The sequence below is a fragment of the Bidens hawaiensis genome, unplaced genomic scaffold (assembly GCF_021521415.1).
Source record: "Bidens hawaiensis isolate Kalapana, Puna unplaced genomic scaffold, B.hawaiensis_p1.1 tig00008219_1, whole genome shotgun sequence".
NCBI classification, from domain to species: Eukaryota; Viridiplantae; Streptophyta; class Magnoliopsida; order Asterales; family Asteraceae; genus Bidens; species Bidens hawaiensis.
Window position 1 is genome coordinate 647930 of NW_027491584.1, and position 18269 is coordinate 666198.

The 18269-nt window shown below is 37.1% G+C and overlaps 2 protein-coding genes and 1 pseudogene across 3 annotated transcripts; 1 reads left to right on the forward strand and 2 right to left on the reverse strand.

Annotated features, from left to right (window-relative positions):
- The first annotated feature begins 472 nt into the window (after positions 1 to 472).
- Positions 473 to 1989, forward strand: LOC143637292 (large ribosomal subunit protein P2-like). Its single transcript, XM_077104724.1, has 4 exons — positions 473 to 552; positions 640 to 728; positions 1497 to 1726; positions 1824 to 1989. The coding sequence occupies exons 2-4, from the start codon at positions 641 to 643 to the stop codon at positions 1848 to 1850; spliced, it is 345 nt and encodes a 114-aa protein (XP_076960839.1). The 5' UTR covers positions 473 to 552; position 640; the 3' UTR covers positions 1851 to 1989.
- A 616-nt stretch (positions 1990 to 2605) lies between these two features.
- On the reverse strand, positions 2606 to 7844 carry LOC143637322 (peptidyl-prolyl cis-trans isomerase CYP71-like). The gene is made up of 13 exons (XM_077104740.1): positions 7621 to 7844; positions 6576 to 6661; positions 6392 to 6480; positions 6063 to 6302; positions 5878 to 5999; positions 5715 to 5790; positions 4872 to 4979; positions 4583 to 4759; positions 4283 to 4500; positions 4077 to 4209; positions 3768 to 3991; positions 3008 to 3161; positions 2606 to 2924 (listed from the first exon to the last, which is right to left on the reverse strand). The coding sequence occupies exons 1-13, from the start codon at positions 7785 to 7787 to the stop codon at positions 2841 to 2843; spliced, it is 1878 nt and encodes a 625-aa protein (XP_076960855.1). The 5' UTR covers positions 7788 to 7844; the 3' UTR covers positions 2606 to 2840.
- Positions 7845 to 9633: 1789 nt separating this feature from the next.
- On the reverse strand, positions 9634 to 14002 carry LOC143637343 (protein kinase G11A-like; annotated as a pseudogene). Its single transcript, XR_013154411.1, has 2 exons — positions 13413 to 14002; positions 9634 to 10618 (listed from the first exon to the last, which is right to left on the reverse strand). The product of XR_013154411.1 is annotated as a protein kinase G11A-like (transcript).
- Between the last annotated feature and the right edge of the window lie 4267 nt (positions 14003 to 18269).

Here is an 18269-nt window from a genome sequence, read left to right on the forward strand (position 1 = left end):
AAGTCGGGTGTGCGGCGTTGAGTTAGCTGGTGGCGGTTAACCTTCGTCTGCCTAGAGATGAGAAAGGCCCGGGTATAGGACATGCACCCCTTAGTAGCCATAGTCTCACATTCAATTATAAAGCGTGCCATATACCAGATTTTGTCATGTTCACAAGCTTCAAATTTACAATTACGCTCTTATGTGGTTTTAACTGTTTGGATGTCTATTACCCGAAATCCGATTTAAAACCCACTGCAAAACCAACTTTATATACAAAATATTTAACTACACTTATATAGTATCTATAACTCTAATATCTAATACAGAATATTCTATTGGCTAACAGGGTATTGACGTAAATTTTTCATGTAACATAATTTATTTCAAAAGAGTGGATCTACCAATGGGCTTAAACCATGTACAAAGCCCATTATCATCCAATCGAAGCCCACGAAAGAACAAACCTAAGGTCATATTAATAATGTCATCACAAAATATTAGGGTTTCCCGCAGACCTTAACATTAACACCAGGAGCAAAAGATTAACGGCGGCTGTATCACCAATTGCAGGTATCTTCGTCTCTAATTCAACTGTTATTCATTCAATTGCACAATTTAATTGATGGGTTACTGAGTCTGTTCTGTTTCATTTATTAGAATGAAGGTTGTGGCTGCTTATTTGTTGGCTCTTTTGGGCGGTAACACCACTCCATCTGCTGAAGATTTGAAGAACATCCTCGCTTCAGGTATATATATATATGCACGTTAATTTTCAAGGGTTCCTTCAATTTCTTAAATAGTTTAACAGTTTTGTAATGATACTCATCCTATATATATATATATATATATATATATATATATATATATATATATATATATATATATATATATAACTAGGTAGAGAAACCCGAGACGTGAATTTGATCGGTGTCGGTTATGTTTGTTACGGTATCGATAATAAAACCAAAAAGTAATTAGTAAACGCTTAGAATAGTAATGGGTAATGACATTACTAGTGTAGCTTATGATAAAAAAACATATTTAAAACGTGTAGTTGGTTGGTAAACCCGTGGGGTGTGGTCGCAAGTCTCGCGAGTTAGGTCGGTTTTTCGGTTACTGCACTTGAATTAAACAAAACTTAATAAATTTGTCAACGGCGATATACAACTAATTAATGCCTTTTAAAGAAAATAACTTGCGTGTTATGGTGGCGAATTGTGTTGACGGTGCTGGCGCTAAATTTTAAATTAGTAAGCCAAATATAAATTATTTTTTTAAAGAAAATAACTTATTTAAAAACCATGTTTTAAAACAAAGAAGAAAGTTTACTGTCGTTGCCCCGGCGTCTAGGATTAATACGACACATAATTTGATTAGGTTTTCATCTACGAGAAACTAACGGGTTTGATCGATATGGTTTGCATGTTTAGCAGCAGTTATGATTTGCTAGTGTTTTAATTCACGGTTATTGAAGTAGTCAACTTGTATTTGATTTAGAAATTGATTGTGTGCAGTTGGTGCTGATGCTGATGATGATAAAATTGAGCTGCTGTTGTCTGAAGTTAAGGGGAAAGATATTACTGAACTCATTGCTTCTGGAAGGGAAAAGTTAGCTTCGGTTCCGTCTGGTGGCGGTGGTGTTGCAGTTGCTGCAGCTGCTGGTGGTGGTGGCGGTGCTGCACCTGCTGCTGCTGCTGAAACAAAGAAAGAGGAGAAGGTTGAAGAGAAAGAGGAGTCTGATGATGTAAGTTGTTTACTTGTTCTGTCCTCTAATGATGCTTCATATTATTCGTTGTGTCAATTCAGCGCTTTTAACATCTGTTTGTATTTTGTTTTTGCAGGACATGGGTTTCAGTTTATTCGACTAAAAGAAAGGATTTCTTGTCTCGTTTTGTTATTTTAGTTTTGTGGTTTAATGTTTTGGATTTGGTAAGATCATGTGAAAGTATTGGATGTATGGTTTAGTTGATGATCAGAGATATTAATCAAAGTGGTCTTGATTCAATACATCCGTCTATGCCTAAGAATGTGTTTTTGTTTGCTTATGATTTAAGTTTTGATGTGCCCTTGATCTTCAGATTTTTGTAATGTTACAGTTAAGTTTTTTATGTTTTTTACCAAAGATGGTAGCAACAACTTCAAAACATAACCATGGTGTTGGTGTGTTTTATTTACTTGGCATAGTTTTAATGCTAGCTTTATTACAATGACCAAATCTGTTATTGTTAAGCAAATGGTATAACCAATTAACCATTAGTCAGCTTATGACTACTGGTCATAGTTCCTTGCTTATGAAATGGTTGCATTTGGTGTGTTTGAGTAATTGAAGAAGTTTTTGATTAAGGTTATTGTTTTAACTAGTTAAAGTTCTATTATTCTTACATGTGAATGTAAAAAAAATTAAAAATAAAAACTATAATTACAAGAGAAGAAAACAGAAAACATAAGTAATGACTAATTAGTTCATTCACATTCCAATCAACAATCATTTAAATGCAGAATTTGAGATCATGAACCCCATATTTATCATTCTGGCAACCTTAAAGGTACAATGACAGAGCTTCACATTTCCGGGCATCCTCTTAGTAATATAAATAAAAACTACAGGAATTTAAGAATTCATGTTGCAAATATAACAATATAACATGCAAGTGTTCTTCAATTCTTGGCAACCTTAAAAAGTACATCTGGAAAGAAAACTTGAAGTCAAGATCTGTTTTTTTAACACCCACAGTTGTTCGTTATGGTAGTTGGTAGTTACTTTCCTAACTCAATTCACCACACGAGAGGGTAATTAGGTTGATGTACCTAATTCAGAATCTAGCATCTGACCTCGTGTACATAATGCAGATCATCAATCATAACTTTGGAACCGTTACGTTCAAGATTTTTACATCTTGGTATGGTTTATCGCCCTTGTCAGTCTTCACTTTCTCGATCGCCTAAAACAATATTTCATTTCAGAAATCCACATAATTTACTGAATTATAAAAAAAAATTTAACTTAAGACAGTTAAAGAAGTACCTGAACAACATCCATGCCCTTTATAACTCTACCAAAAACAGTATGCTTATTATCCAGCCATGGTGTAGCAACAGTTGTAATAAAGAACTGCGACCCGTTTGTGTTCGGGCCCGCATTCGCCATTGACAATGTAAAAGACCTGTCGTGTCTCAAACTGCAAAACGGCAAGAAAATGTAACATTTTGTCTCCGTGGTTAGGCGGGTCAAGCCCAACATGAACCCGAAAAGCGTGTCGAGTGTGTGAACCAGAATAAAACACGAACGTAACTCATTTAACCTCATTTTTAGTGCATACTAATGCTCTAAAATTACAATTTTACAATAATAGAATAAACACGTTAAATGGGTCAACCCAAACCCAACTCGCCAAGCCGTTTTGCTACACATGTGTGCCAGTTCGACCCAAACCCGTGTATAGACTAAAACTGAACCAAAACTGAAATTCGGTTTTTGAGTTTTTCAAAACCGTTTGGTTACGGTTTTTTCGGTTTTCAGTTTGGGTTCAGGTTCGTTTTTTTAGGTTACACCATTCAGGCTTAAAATTTTTGGGCTGAATAAAATTTGGCCAAAAATGAAAAATTTGGGTCTAAACAGAAACCAGATATAAAATTCCATAAATTTGGTTTGGTTATTTCAGTTTTGATTACATGCAAAACCGAAACCTGACCAATCGTTTAGATTTTACAAATACTTAAAACCAAATCGTTGGTTTTTGTTTAGGTTCGGCTATTTCAGTTCAGTTTTTTAATACAACTCTTACCTTTTATGAAATTCATCTTCAAATTCCCGTCCCCAAATAGACTGTCCACCTGTCCCGTCTCCCAAAGGGTCTCCAGTTTGTATCATAAAACCTTTAATAACCCGATGGAATATTAAATTATCATAATATCCATTTTTACAGTGTGTTGTGAAGTTCTCCACAGTTTTTGGACACTCTTCAGGGTAGAGTTTCATGTGAATATCACCAAGTGTCGTATGCATAACCTTAATATCACCAAAACAGTCATTAATATATAACAAAACGAAAGTTATTATAAAAAAAATAAAAAACCAGAATTTGAGTACTTACCACATTTTCGGGAAGTGATGTTGTAACTGACTTCCCTATATCTGAAGCAGCCATAAGTTCATCAGCAGGCGGTTTTTCATTAAAGACATCTCTACCCTTGGTGGCGTCGTCGGGCTCTTCCGGTTCTCTTCGACTATATAAACATAAATTGGATTATATTAGGCATAACAGAATACTTTTAAAAGAAAATTAGTTAAGTATTATACCTGAATAAATAGATACGGTGTTTCTTGAAAGCACAACATAATAGAGTCGGGTCGGTTAACGGTTCTTTATTTTCATTAACATTTGCAGCCACAGCCGGGATTTTTCTCACTTTTTTACTGCTTTGATCACCTTGGTATAACGCAATTTTTAAGAACCGGTCGTTATTTTCCACTTTCCCCAAAATTCTGGCAACTTTATTGGTGTGCAGATTTACAATCTAGCATTAAAAAGAATAATATATCATTTTCATATTTATTGAATTTGAGGAAACAAACTATGAGACAGTTGATTATTCTTACTTTAATACCAAGGAGAGTTGGATAAATAATGAAATTGGAGCTTTCGTCAAATACCGCGTTCGGTTGCGGTACGTTTTCGGTGTTTTCAATTTCTCGTTCAACTGCCATTCGTCTACCAAAATCAATAGCTTCCAAACGGTACATAGGTGTATCACTTCTTTGAAGATCTTGAGCATTCTAATCAAACCAGAATTTGGTTAACTCAACTATAGTTAACAAAGTAAACTAAAGTTGAAAACTTTGGACCTGTTCATTTATGAATGGGTCGATTTGAGTTGAGTTTTATTACCTCAAGTGATTCATCATACACACGTCTTAATTTACCAGTTCGGTACCAAAATATACGTATTCTACGATCAGGTGATGTGATTGCAAATTGCTTGCCATCTGCACTTACCTAAAGGTAAGTAAAAAATGTACAGTTAAATGATGTAATAATAAATTACCTCAAGTGATTCATCATACACACGTCTTAGTTAAATGATGTAATAATATATTAAAAATATGCATATAGTAAATGTTTTCTTAGGCCTGTAAACAAGCCTAACGTTCAGTTAATTGTTTGTGAACCATTTGGCAAGAAGTTCGTTTACATTAATTTATTTCTAAACGAACGAACATGAACAAAAAAGTTTGTTCAATTACTTGAATGAAAGAACATGAACACGTCTTGTTCGTTTATTTATGTTAGTGAACGTTCGTTTATGTTCGTTCATTTAAGTTCATTTGTGTTCTATCATTTACAATCATTTATGTTCGTTAGTATACGTTAGTTTAAATTTGTTCGTTTACGTTTGTTAATATATTCGTTTATTGGGCCTATTAGAACCTCGTCTAGTTTTTATAACTTTTTGGGCCCAACACCCTGTTCTTAACATTACCTTTAATTGGTTTTAGCTCAATTATGTTCATTTTACGTTCGTGAACCACTCGTTTATATTGTTAACAAACGAACATAAACGGGCTCATTTTCTTAATAAACAATCAAGAACATAAAAAAAGCCGTTTGTTTAACTGTGCTAGATCGTTTGTCAGGTTAAAGTTAAACAGACACAAACATGTTCGTGTTTGTTCGGCAAGTTTACAAGTCTAGTTCTTGATGTCATAGAATATTTTCATGTAAATATTTTACCTCGATACAAGATACAGCAGTTTTACATTTGGCAATTGCAAAGAGATCAGTATCACTTTTCAACTTAAAATTAACACTGTAGAATTCCAAACAGAACAATATCAATATGCAAAATAGAATAATGGGGGTAAAATGGTAAACTTTTAGAGAATATAAAACATACTCGGTTTCAGGAAACTGAAGCGTAGTATCATCCCAATAATCAATGATTCCCATGGTATCTGCAGATACCACAGTATCAAAAACAGGGTTGTACCTCATTGCTTTCACAGGGTTCAAATGTATCTGGAAACCAAACAAAAGTACTTTAGGAATTGACGATGAGAGAACAAACTTAAGTCAACTGACCTGTTTAGAAATGATGGGTTCGTTTGATCCAGCTCGTGCATCATATATATGCACAAATGGTGAATTTTTATCACTAATGGCAAATTTGGCTTTAACCGTGCCTCGTTTATAAACCCATTGAACACAACCAGGTGTATATGGAAGACGTAACATGACCATCATATCATAGTTATGCACATCATATATCTTCACGGAACAATCGTCTGAAATTGTACAGCAAAACAAACCGTCTACACTAACCTGCATCACACAAGTTCAAAAGGTATAAAATTAAAAGAAAAGCAACTAATTACAAAACCAAAAGTGAAAATAAACGTAACGTAACGCACCGCCAGCCCTTCTATAGGCCCAAGGTGGGATCTGAAATGCTTAGCAAACTCAATGCCAACACCTTTTTTCTTCCAAAATTTCAAGTGTCCTACAAAATTACAAGAAACTTATTCAATAAAAAACTTTTGGATAGGTTATTAATACCAAAGTAATGTAAGTAATCATATTTATAAGTAATATTACCATCTTGACTTCCTGTAATGAAGAAATCAGCTGCTGAAACAGCAACATGAGTTACCACATCTCTATGCATATAACTTTTCTCATACCTGCATATAATCATGGAAGAAAACCTAAATTTCAACCAATTCACATGAGATCCAGCTTAAACTTACAGTAACATACATGTTGGAAATCAAGCCCAAGAACACGAACACGGAATTTGATCTCAACCAATATCGCCTCTTTCTGTTTATTATAATTTAGCCCTGCTTGCGATGCGCACATATGATGTATATATGTGTGAACCCTCGGGTGGGCAAAAGTGAAATTGCACTAATTTTGACGTTATTTTACTAATCTCGTGAAAATAACGTTAAAAGTGACGGACGGTTAATCAGGCATCATGTAGTGGCGTTGATAGCCGATAGACAAGGGTACATGCACCGATCAGCCGGTCCCGATGATTCAGTGCTATGTGCCTTATGTCCAAGGCTTGATGCAAAACTACTATCGAGCCGGGGGTCTCACCGGAAGCAGCCTCTCTATCCTTATGGGGTAGAGGTAAGGCTGTCTACATCTTACCCTCCTCAGACCCTACCATAGCTTTGCTATTGGTGGGATATACTGAGTACGATGATGATGATGATGATCTGTTTATTATAATTCTTGGCACACTTACATTGACCCCTAAACCATCTATTTGTAAATCTAAACTAGCAAAACAATAATAACTGAACATATAAAATTATAAATCTAAACTTTCAAACAATTAACTTAATCCTAATTAATTTAACTAAACTTGCCACTTTATCCCCCTTCAACTTTCTATTAACTCGTTTCGAGATTAACTTTCAACAATACGCACTGCATCAAGTATTTTCAATATCTAGGGTTTCAGTTCAACTAACAGAATATAGTTTGCTTAATCAGATGCAATATCATTACTCATTCATGCATTCAGCTGTGAAAACCTAACCCTAGAGCAACCCACAAGCTCAATCGAAGTACGCAACATAAAATTGATATCTAAAAGTAATAATAAAAAAATCATAAACCCTAAGCATACATGTTAGCAGATGGAAGTGAATCGAGGTAAGCCTGTTCGAACTGAAGCGGACGCTTTGGGCGACGGACCGGTGCGGGTCCGGGTCCCACCATCGGCTCATCGTCCTCCGGAATCACCGGCAACGAGCTTCCATTGGGGTCTTTGGTGTTAGTTTGAGGTTCCTCCATTGTTGCACTGTTAGCGTACTGGTGATTTGCAAAAGCTTAAAAAGACCTTCAATTGGTTCGACTCACAAAGTATATATACTCGAGCCTACACGGACCATGAAAACCCAGCCCATATTTTAGGGATTAAGTCCAATTTTAGCACACCTCATAATATTGGAGGTAGAGGTGTATAAATCGGATTTTTTAAATACCCGGTCCCAGTTATCGAACCGGATTCGGGTATACCCAGATCGGGTTCGGGTCCGGTATTGTCTTTAAAAACCATATCCTATGCATCGGCATCGGGTCGGGTATATTTCTAAAACCGGGTTTCGGGCTTTTTACCGGGTATGTTTCGGATACAGATTGGATTTTTTAAAAGGTTGCGCTTTTTAGGGGTATTTTTCGGGTATTTTTAAGGTCTTTTTGGGTATAGATCGGGTATTTGAAATACCCGGTTCCGGGTACCGGTTTGGGTTTTCGGGTATTACCGGGTACAAATCGGGTCTGCTTCGGGTTCAGTTTTTAGTACAAAAATGCATACCCTATCATTACCCTACGGGTAGGGTTGGGTACGGGTATTAAAAACTCAGGTACAAAAAAACCGGTTTCGGGTTCAGGTTTTTGTGCACCGCTAATTAGAGGTGCACAAGTTAACAGACTTCTAACTGAAAACCTGATCAGTTAGTAAACGGTCCACCACTAATTGGTTATACCCGATTCTAATCGCTGGTTAGTAAACGGTTTATAATATTTTTTTCCGAAACCGGCTAACCGGTTTTTTTATTATTTTATAAAAATATGGCTTTTTTTCCGGTTATTCACTAGTTAACCGGTTCGGTTATACCCAAAACCGTTTATATTGGGTAGGAGTTTCTTTCTCAAAATGAGTTGGTATTTGACCCGATTAACCGGTCTAACCGGTTATTTCCGCAAATAATTTACCGGTTATCCGGAATGTGCACCTCTACCTCATAATCGGTAAGCCCGTGTGATATATTGGCCCAACTTATAAGGTTATTTATCGGTTCGGCCCAAACTGGTTTCAAAACATGTATCAAAAGTATACATATATCTAAACCGATTTCAAACCGTCGGATCTGATCCAAACCGGTTTAAACCAAACCAGCCAAGAGTTCATGAGGTACCATGCCGATATAGCCATGAAGCGAAGGTTATGTTGTTAAAAAATGTTTTGCACTTGTTAGTTGTCATGGAGACGACGTAGTGATTTAATGGTTAGTTTGTATGATTTATTTGGGAACAAATATATCTGTTACTTGTCTTTTATTTAGGTTACCTTACTACAATCGCATATAGGATTTCATATACGATATATCATATATGACATGTCAAAATGGGTTAATTTTAAGTGCATCATAGCAAGTTGTGTTAAATGATCCGAAGATATATTTTTTAGTTTTGCTTTAAATTTACAAATGAATATAATAACCAAAATGATTAAGATAGTAATGTAAATTTTAAGTTAGAAGGTTAAATGTCTTTAAAATATCCCCAAAAAAATATATATATATATGGAATGTATTATAAACAAAACCCAAAGATTTAACCAAGAGTTCATACTAAAAACAGAGGAATCAAAACAATCTACACTTATTTCCCACCATTTATGTGATATCAATATACATTTACTTTATTGACTAACAATTTCATTTTGAAGATTAAAGTCAAATATCTTTTACCACTTAATCTACTTTTCAATGAATAATCATTGTCAAAAATTGGTTTACCCTCTTGGACTGTATCATATTGTCATTAACATCGAGCTTAATCTTGAATTGATTGCTTTATAGTTGTCTTTCAGTACATATTATTTATTCCATACACATTTATAATAATTTTAAAAATATAAATCTACACTAAACACATAATTTTTTTGTTTAAATTGACCCTTGCCTTCCAAGTAATAAAGTTTGAAGTTATGTACACATTCAACATAGAACCCAGCCCAAATTACAAACTTTGATCCATTTCCATGGTGTCATAAAAACACATCCACAAATTATATAATCCTTCCTAATAATATTCCACGGGAATACCCGGACAACCATCATCCTCAGCCACATCCTGGTAGCTATACGGTGGTGGCAAAACGGCGGTGTGTTACATCTCAAGAGAGCCCAATTAACCCCATGGAAAAATGGATGGTGCTTGATCGCTGATGCACCCATTGTGGACCCCATTCTCCGGTCTGGGTCCTTAACCAACAACTGAGATATTAGGTCCCGAGCCGCGGCTGGAATCACTGGCTCTTTCGGGAATTCAAGAGCCCGAGCCACAATATTAGCTAGTGTTAGCTCATTATCCACCCCTTTAAAAGGTGTCACGCCATAAAATAGTTCAAACACAAATATTCCAAGTGTCCACCAATCAACTGCCCTACCATTGCCCTACCATGGCCCTCACCCGACACAATTTCCGGGGCTAAATACTCATGGGTCCCAACAAACGACATTGACCGGACGTCCATGGGCTCGGCCACGAACTCGGGCCCACCATGGCCCACGGGTTTTTTCTTGTGTTTACGTTTAGAGTGGAAGCACGAAACGGTCGGGACAATGCAATTTGGAAGAATGCATGATGACGAGGCGAATTTTGGTGGGCCCATGGAGCGTTGATCTGTTGGTGGCGGTGGGTTTAGGAGGTTGTGATTAGAGACAACTTGAGCCGGGGTGCACGTAGAGAGGTCACATTTTAAAGAAAGATCAAAGTCGGTTAACATGATGTGACCATCCGATCGGACCAACACATTTTCGGGTTTGAGATCGCGGTACATGATTCCCAACATATGGAGATACTCTAAAGCCACAACCACCTCAGAAGCATAGAACCTGTGAACATGTGAAACATTGATGAGTGATAACTAGTGTTGATAATAATTGAAAAACAAGATAATGTTTTGTTACAAAATGCTAAAGAAATAAATGTTGTTTTGGTAGGAGACCAAAGTGATGGTGGTTAGTAGGATTTAGCGACTGTTTTTTTGTCTTTTGCAAGACAAGTTTTTCTTCTTTGGGGGTTTGCTTTTTATCATTACTTAAAATGACCAATTATTGCATGCATCATATTGGCAATTATTCCTCACATGACCTACCTAATATCATATCATTACCCTTTACCAACAAGAATTAAAAAATAATAATAATAATAATAAATAAATAAAGTGACAAATTTTAACACGAACATGGCTCGTACAATTCGAGTGTTTTTACATAATTACTAAAGTTATAAAGTGATATCTAAAGACAAATGTATGTTAAAAGATTGTGTCAAACTACATAGCATGTCACATTTCTCTTTAACTTTTAATCTATGACATAAAACACCTTTTAACAAAGCAAACAATGTCGATCCACAAACCAGTCAGCTTGACTCGATCCCGACATGTTTTATCTTAATATGTTCACCATTTAAACTCGAACTAAATCGAACTCATTTAGACTATACTAAACCTGAGAATAATAGTTACTAGATTTTTTATTTTTGTTGTCACCGGACTTTGTGGATGTTACAAACACAATGACCCACGAGGCATTAATGGAGGCTCACTCTGGTTTGACTTTTAATAGAGTTCACGTGGATTCGACCATATAGTACCATGTCCCATGAAACAGTATTAGACTTAGCCACTCACGTGGGATGCCATTATAATCAAGGGTAAGCCAGCCTACTATATATATATATACAAACCATTTATGCACCCTCGGAGGCCCACTATACCCAAATTATGTGTTATCGAGACCTATAATTCTTATGATACGAAATGTAAAAATAATCTTGATGAAGAAATATATAATATTGTGATGAATAGTTTTAAATGCCAAACAAAATAACCCGTCATATCTATAGCTCACTTATTTAACCCGAGTAGAGGACCCAAAAAATTATTTGAGGGCTCAAACCTAATATTAAACTTATAAATACATATAAAAAGTTTATTAAGTTTTATTATAACAAGAAAAACAATTTTTTTGTTTTTGGGTTATTTTAAGTTGTTTAAATTCTATAAACAAGAACGAAACATTTATATTTGTTTTTGGATTATTTTAAAATCAATCATACAACGAATTCCAATTTTACTTTTAAGTAATATCAATCGTACGGATGCATTAAAAAACTTGTACTAATTATGTCAGCCATCAACCAAATCTGACGGAACCAAACGGTAAAGGTTAAAAGGAAAAGACAAAGGGTAGATGCTTCTGATAACATGTATTTTAGTGTTTTGGATATCCCTGTTTAAACCATAAGGGTGCATATTAAATTTATCACTATTATTATACGGAGTAGTTAATACTATTATTAACTATAACTATTCATTACAATAATACTTACACATTTACCCTTTCCATCAAAAAATAATTGAAGGTATAGGTTATTCCCTACACCATATAGGTTATTTAATATCAGGCTCACCTATATGCAGGGGCGGACCCACATAGGTCCGATCGGGGTCCCGGGACACCGATGTTTTTTAAAAATTACTTAGAGACGGTATATTAAATTTTGTAAGAACCCCATAAAAATTAATACTTGGAACCCATACTATTAACATTGAACTGGTACAGTGGAAAGTCCCTTGTTTTACTTGTGAGAGGTTGTAGGTTCAAGCCCCATCATACTCCTCTTTTGTTGTTTTTTTAATATCCTAGTCTTAGTTATTCAGTTAGGGTATTTGTGCTTTTTGTTAGTTTCTCTCATATAGTCATTATCACCATGCAACATTTATAATGTTAACATGGATTTTGCATATTCTTTTATTATTTACCTTGTGTATGTATATTATAATTAATCATTTATTTGTGTTAGAGTTATTTTTTCATGTTTTGGTCAATTATGTAAGACCATATATATAGATTACGTTCATGTTTTTTGGGTATGAATTAAAAGTGTATGTTTCATCTAGTTTGTAATTTAGATTCTTTCTACTTACTCGTTTCCAATGACACCATAGTTCCGTGTTTTATTATGTTCCTCGCCTCGACCCGACCCGAATAACGACCGACCCGAAAAATTTTGTAAACCGAAAAAATTGGGACCCCATTGACAAAAAATCCTGGGTCCGCCACTGCCTATATGATTCGTATGGGGGGCTATACGAGACATATAAGAGTAGAAATTTTGTCATTTTATGTCGGAAAGTGTCATGTGTGCTAACAACCCAAATTAAATTAAACTTTTTATAAAGGCATAGGCTATTTCCACACCACATAGGTTATTCAAACACAAGGTGCTCTTATATCAGTAAACGAGTTGCAAGGAGATTATACGAGCCGTATATGCCAGAATTACGTCATAATGTATACAAGTGTGCCTCAGTTTATACAAATCGTATAGATCCTGTACAACAACTCGTATAAACTAAAAGTTGTCAAAAAAAATACATTTGTTGAGTATAACAACCCTTGATAAGTTGTTATAAACAATTATTTAAAACAAATCCACGTCAGAGTAATATATATATATTGTGGGCCCAGTAACCACATGGTACTTCACAGTTCACTGTTGCCATTGAACGAGCAAGAGCAAAACTGATGTGATATGTTGCAAGGCAGCAGGGGATCTTTTGTTCTTTACAGTTACACTATTTCACTAAATAATAATAATAATAATAATAATAATTACCTGACTGCAGATTCCGGAAACCGTTTGCACGGCTAGCGTTGGCGGAGAACATGAAGGTCTCCACCAGGACAGAACTCAGTCAACACACACGACCACTTAACCGACTCCAAGGAAGCATACAACGTTGGCAGAAACGGGTGATCCAAAGCCTCTAGAATCTCACGTTCTGTTCTGGCTCGTCCTTGTTTATTACGGCTCGCTATTTCCTTATTATCCATCACCTTAGCAGCAAACAGTGCTGCGGTGGGTGACTGAACAGATGGTTTGAGTTTGGCTAGGTAGACGGAGCCGATGTCACCGGCGCCGAGACGGTGGAGGAAGCGGATGTCGGTGAAGGAGAGGTTGGTGCCGGCGAGACGGACGGCGGTGCGGCAAGGGTCGGTGGAAGGGGCGTGGGGTTTGGTGGTGGTGGTGGATGGGAGGTGGTAATGGGTGGAGGTGAAAGTGGTTTCTGATTCGGAGCTGGTGCTGTGGGTGATGTCGGTGGTGGTAGTGGTTGTGGTGGTTGAGTTGAAGCTGAGGCATTGGAGGTCGTCGGAGATGTCGTCTAGCCATGATGATGGTGGTGGTGGTGGTGGTGGTTGTTTCATATTATTATGGAGGTGAAGGTTGTGAAGATAGGAGGGGGAGAGAGGTAAGGAGTTGATTTATAGGAAGTACGTATGTGATATGTTTTAAATTTTTAATAGTTGTGTTTGAACTTTGAATATTTCTTCTTTTTAAAATGATTTAGTGAGATACTTCCTATTTTATTGAACGGAAAACAAATCTTTTAAATCGGCTATTTGCTAAGTTTATTATATCGGATTATCCTCGCATTTTGATTTGAGAAAAAAATTCATCTAAGCTATCCTTAATAGTGAATATTTATCACAACCGGTTATAAAGTGACACATGACAAAAAAAATATTTTAAATAAAAATTGGAAATTATTTTTTGTCAACAACCAGTTACAACCAAGGTTATTCCAGCTAGGGATGAGATTAGGACCGTACTGGTATTGACCGTTCCCAGTCCTGAAAATCGCGAAATCTTGTTACCGATACCGAAATATTCGGTTCCGTACCAGGTACCGGTATTAAATGTAAAAATTTGAGAAATACCGGTTCCGTACCATACCGGTACCGAAACTCAAAACTTTGATATCGATTCGGTTCCAATGATACAAATCGGTATCGTACCGGTTCGGTGCCGATACCAACCTGTACCGGTACCGATTTTGCTTATCCCTAGTTTCAGCAACCCAAGTTTGCAACCAAACTTTTACATCTGACTTGGTTTTTTCAAGAAAATTACAACTTTTAGTTAACAACATGGTTTTATTTATAAAAAAATATTGAACAATTTGATATAAATTTTGTAAAAAAATGAAGCATTTTTATTTAATAAAATATTGATTTAGATTGGGTTGAGTTGTGATAGTGAGTAAAATATTAGATTGGGTTGGGTTACATGTGTGGAAGAGAGAGAAATTTGTTTTTAATAAATGATGCGTTTGATTTGGGTTGTGATAGTGGATAATCTAATGCCAAGAGCATTCTCAATCTATATAATTACATTAAAAAAATCATCTTTTCTCTCTCATTTTCAATTACATAATAATTTTGTTATACTTTTATCATTACAATTTTTCTCTTCTTCGCTCACAACCACTTTAAAAAATATAAAAAATTATAGAGGTGAACACTGTGTTTATCTAATTTAACCATGAACAGTAACATTTTCTCTCTCCTCCTCTCAAAATCACTTTTAACCATCTTTAAAAAATAGAGAACTCTTTCACATAATTTGGAGAATAGGTTGGGAATGCTCTAACACATGTGAACACTCGTCTGAAGGCATGACAATGTGATGAGATAAAACTTGTTCAGTTCAAATATCCAACTAGTAAATATCACATACTCGTCAAGTTTATCATCATCACGTGGTGTCGATGAAACTAAATAATGAGAGACATAAATCAAAGTTGAATCGTAACAAGCACCAAGTTCCTTATTGCTAGGCATATAATTAGATGATGGGAAAGATGTATAGAGTGAAAATAACATATAAACATGTAACTTTCTCGCTTTTAATAAACTATTTTGGATATTGTAATTAGAGTGAATTGTGGTTTTCGTCTATGTCGTTTGTTAAAATATACGGTTTCATTTCCCTTGCAATTAAACCCAATCTCACAGCCCGTTAAGTCTGATCATTAAACTCATTAGTGTGCCCTTCACGTGGGGCAGTTTTGTCATTTTTTCCCCCAAATATACCCACTACCCAGCCCCTCCGTTATGGGGGCACAAATTAGGACTGAGGTTTATTTGGAGAGAAAAATAACAAAATTGCCCCTCACATGAGGGGCACGCAGATGAGTTTAACGACCATACTTAACTGTGTCAGTGAGTTCAGGTTTAATTACAAGTGAAGTGAAACCACAAAGACGAAAATTGAAAATTTCAAACTATTGTACTAAAACAGTAGATTTGGACAAATTACATTAAAGAAAATCACAGTTTACTAATGTAATATTAAAACTATTCTCAAACTCAACATGACCAAATGATTCACTTATGTAAAGTCATTAACTTTGGCAAGTCAAGTATGAGATCATATCCATCTAATACTTCACATGATTTGCTCAATCAAGCACTCCATGTATACGTTTCAATCATAATGAATTGTTTTGTATAATAACATCATTCGATATCCAATATAAACATAACATTTGAAGAAACGTGGATCTACTCACTGGTAGCAGATCTACTTTCCTCGGGTGTGATTATACTATTTCACCGATGGTTCTTCTGGGTCTGTGTTCTTCCACCTACAAAATGAACAGCGCCGTTACTTACCCCTCAGAAATGGACAGAGGGGTCCTCTTTGGGGTAACCCTCCGGCGTGAGAATCAGTATATTTGTGGAGAAGATAATAATGTGTGTAAGAGAATCTCCAAGAGTATTGCTGAATAGCTTAATACCCCCTGATTGTGAGACTGTCTGTTTTGTATGTAACTGACTGTGAGTGAATGTGATTCAATATGATTGAATGTGTTATCACTGCTTGTAACTGTCAATGATTGAGTATGAATGTGCCATCAAAGTGGAGTTGATGCTGTATTTATAGTGCTAGGGTTACCACCGGTTGGGCTCAACCTCGTTGGCTTCCTCCAATCGCACTGCGCCACGTGTCCTCTGGGACACCTGGCGCTTTCTCGTTGGTTGTAATCACGTGGTAACACATGTGTCATGCTGAGTTGTCGACCTTTCATTTGGCAGCTATCAACATCAGCATATTCTTTCTCCTTAAAAAGATGCCTTCTGGAAGGTTGTCTGACGTGCACAATCAAGGTTGCCCTAATCCTGATTTGGATAAGGACGAGGTTGATTATGCGCACGTGTGATATGCGCCCATCCTGAGGATGCGCGAGGTCTTCTCTTTATTCTCACGCGCAGATATTTCATGCGCAGATGTGATATGCACGAGCATGTGATATGCGCTGCGCGCTGATGCGCTGCGCGCATATGTGATGCGCGAGCATGTGTGTCTGGGCAGATGTGATATGCACGAGCATGTGATATGCGCCGCGCGCGTATGTGATGCGCGAGCATATGTGTGCCTGGGCATATGATGCCTGAGCATGTTTTGTATGCGCCATGCGCATAGGTTTTAGCTTTGTGCCTTCATAATGTCTTTATCTTGTGGGTTGACCCGCCTTGCTCGATGTTGAGGCGGGTACATACCTCTTCAAGCCCCCCCAGTCTAATGTGTGTCTTATCTCGCGCGAGCGCGGTAAGATGGATATTAGACTTACTGATTTTTGTCTTTTAATGGGGTTTTGTCGTTTTCCTGGTTGCTTCCATCGTTGCGCGAAGTTCTATCCATTTGGTTGAAAACGAAGGGTCCAAACACGGGGTTAGTTGGTGGTGACGTGCGCCGTAAACGTGTCAGACGTTTCGTGTGCTCGAGGTGCTACAGTTGCCTTTCACGTCCCCTCACACTGCTGTCTTGAACACGTGTCGCGCTCGCATTGGTTAGCACCTGCGAGTGGGGGCGCGTCTCTGCTCCGTGGCAGGTCCGTTACGTTTTTATGTCCCCTCAACAGTGTTAGGGACACGTGCCGCGCCCTCGTTGGCTTACACCTGCGAGTGGGGGCGCGTGAAATCCCATCAGTTACCACTTTTCTCTCTCCTGGGCCTATAAAAGCAGGCCCTTAGGAAATTTTTATCTTCATCTTCATTGTTTCAAATTTTCTATTTTCTGCCTTTCATATTCTGAATTGAGTATATTCATCTTTTCGATTTTTCGATTATCTGCTGGTGCAGTTGTATGTCTGATAGTTCAGACTCGTCTAGCCCCTCAATCACCTCTGTTGCCTCTCGAAGACGCCGTGTGAAGTCTGTGGTGATGTCGACATTGAAGCAAAAGGGGAAAGGGAAGAGGGTTGTTGATACCACATCGGAGGAAGTAGGGAGGACCAAGGCCACCAAAAGGTGGAATGAAATCCTCTGCAAATTGAAGCAGGCCGATCTCGACAACCTCATCGCCTCTCAGGGCTTTCCCACCCTGTTTGGCTGCATGTTGCCTAGGTCCGGGCAAACGGCGGCGGACCCGCCTGCCGGCTATATATCCCTATATAGCCACTTTTTCACCCACTGCAACCTTCGTCTCCCGATGACAAGGTTTGTGGGTGCACTGCTGAAGTTCTATGGGATTCATATATCCCAAGTCCATCCGTTTGGACTCGTGCGCGTGACTCACTTTGAGTTCATGTGCAAATCCCAGCGCGAGGAACCCACTCCTCGGCGCTTTCAATATTTTTACAAGCCCAAGATCCAGGACAATTGGATCTCTTTCATTCCTCGCAGTCAG

Bases quoted from the DNA above. Each gene is read 5' to 3' on its own strand.
- LOC143637322 (XM_077104740.1), bottom strand. From the start codon at position 7,787: ATGGAGGAACCTCAAACTAACACCAAAGACCCCAATGGAAGCTCGTTG. The intron at 6,303-6,391 runs GTGCGTTACGTT...TGTGTGATGCAG, and splicing joins GGCCTATAGAAGGGCTGGCG to GTTAGTGTAGACGGTTTGTT. The intron at 5,791-5,877 runs GTATGTTTTATA...GGAATTCTACAG, and splicing joins CTTCAGTTTCCTGAAACCGA to TGTTAATTTTAAGTTGAAAA.
- LOC143637292 (XM_077104724.1), top strand. From the start codon at position 641: ATGAAGGTTGTGGCTGCTTATTTGTTGGCTCTTTTGGGCGGTAACACC. The intron at 729-1,496 runs GTATATATATAT...GATTGTGTGCAG, and splicing joins GAAGAACATCCTCGCTTCAG to TTGGTGCTGATGCTGATGAT. The intron at 1,727-1,823 runs GTAAGTTGTTTA...TTGTTTTTGCAG, and splicing joins AGAAAGAGGAGTCTGATGAT to GACATGGGTTTCAGTTTATT.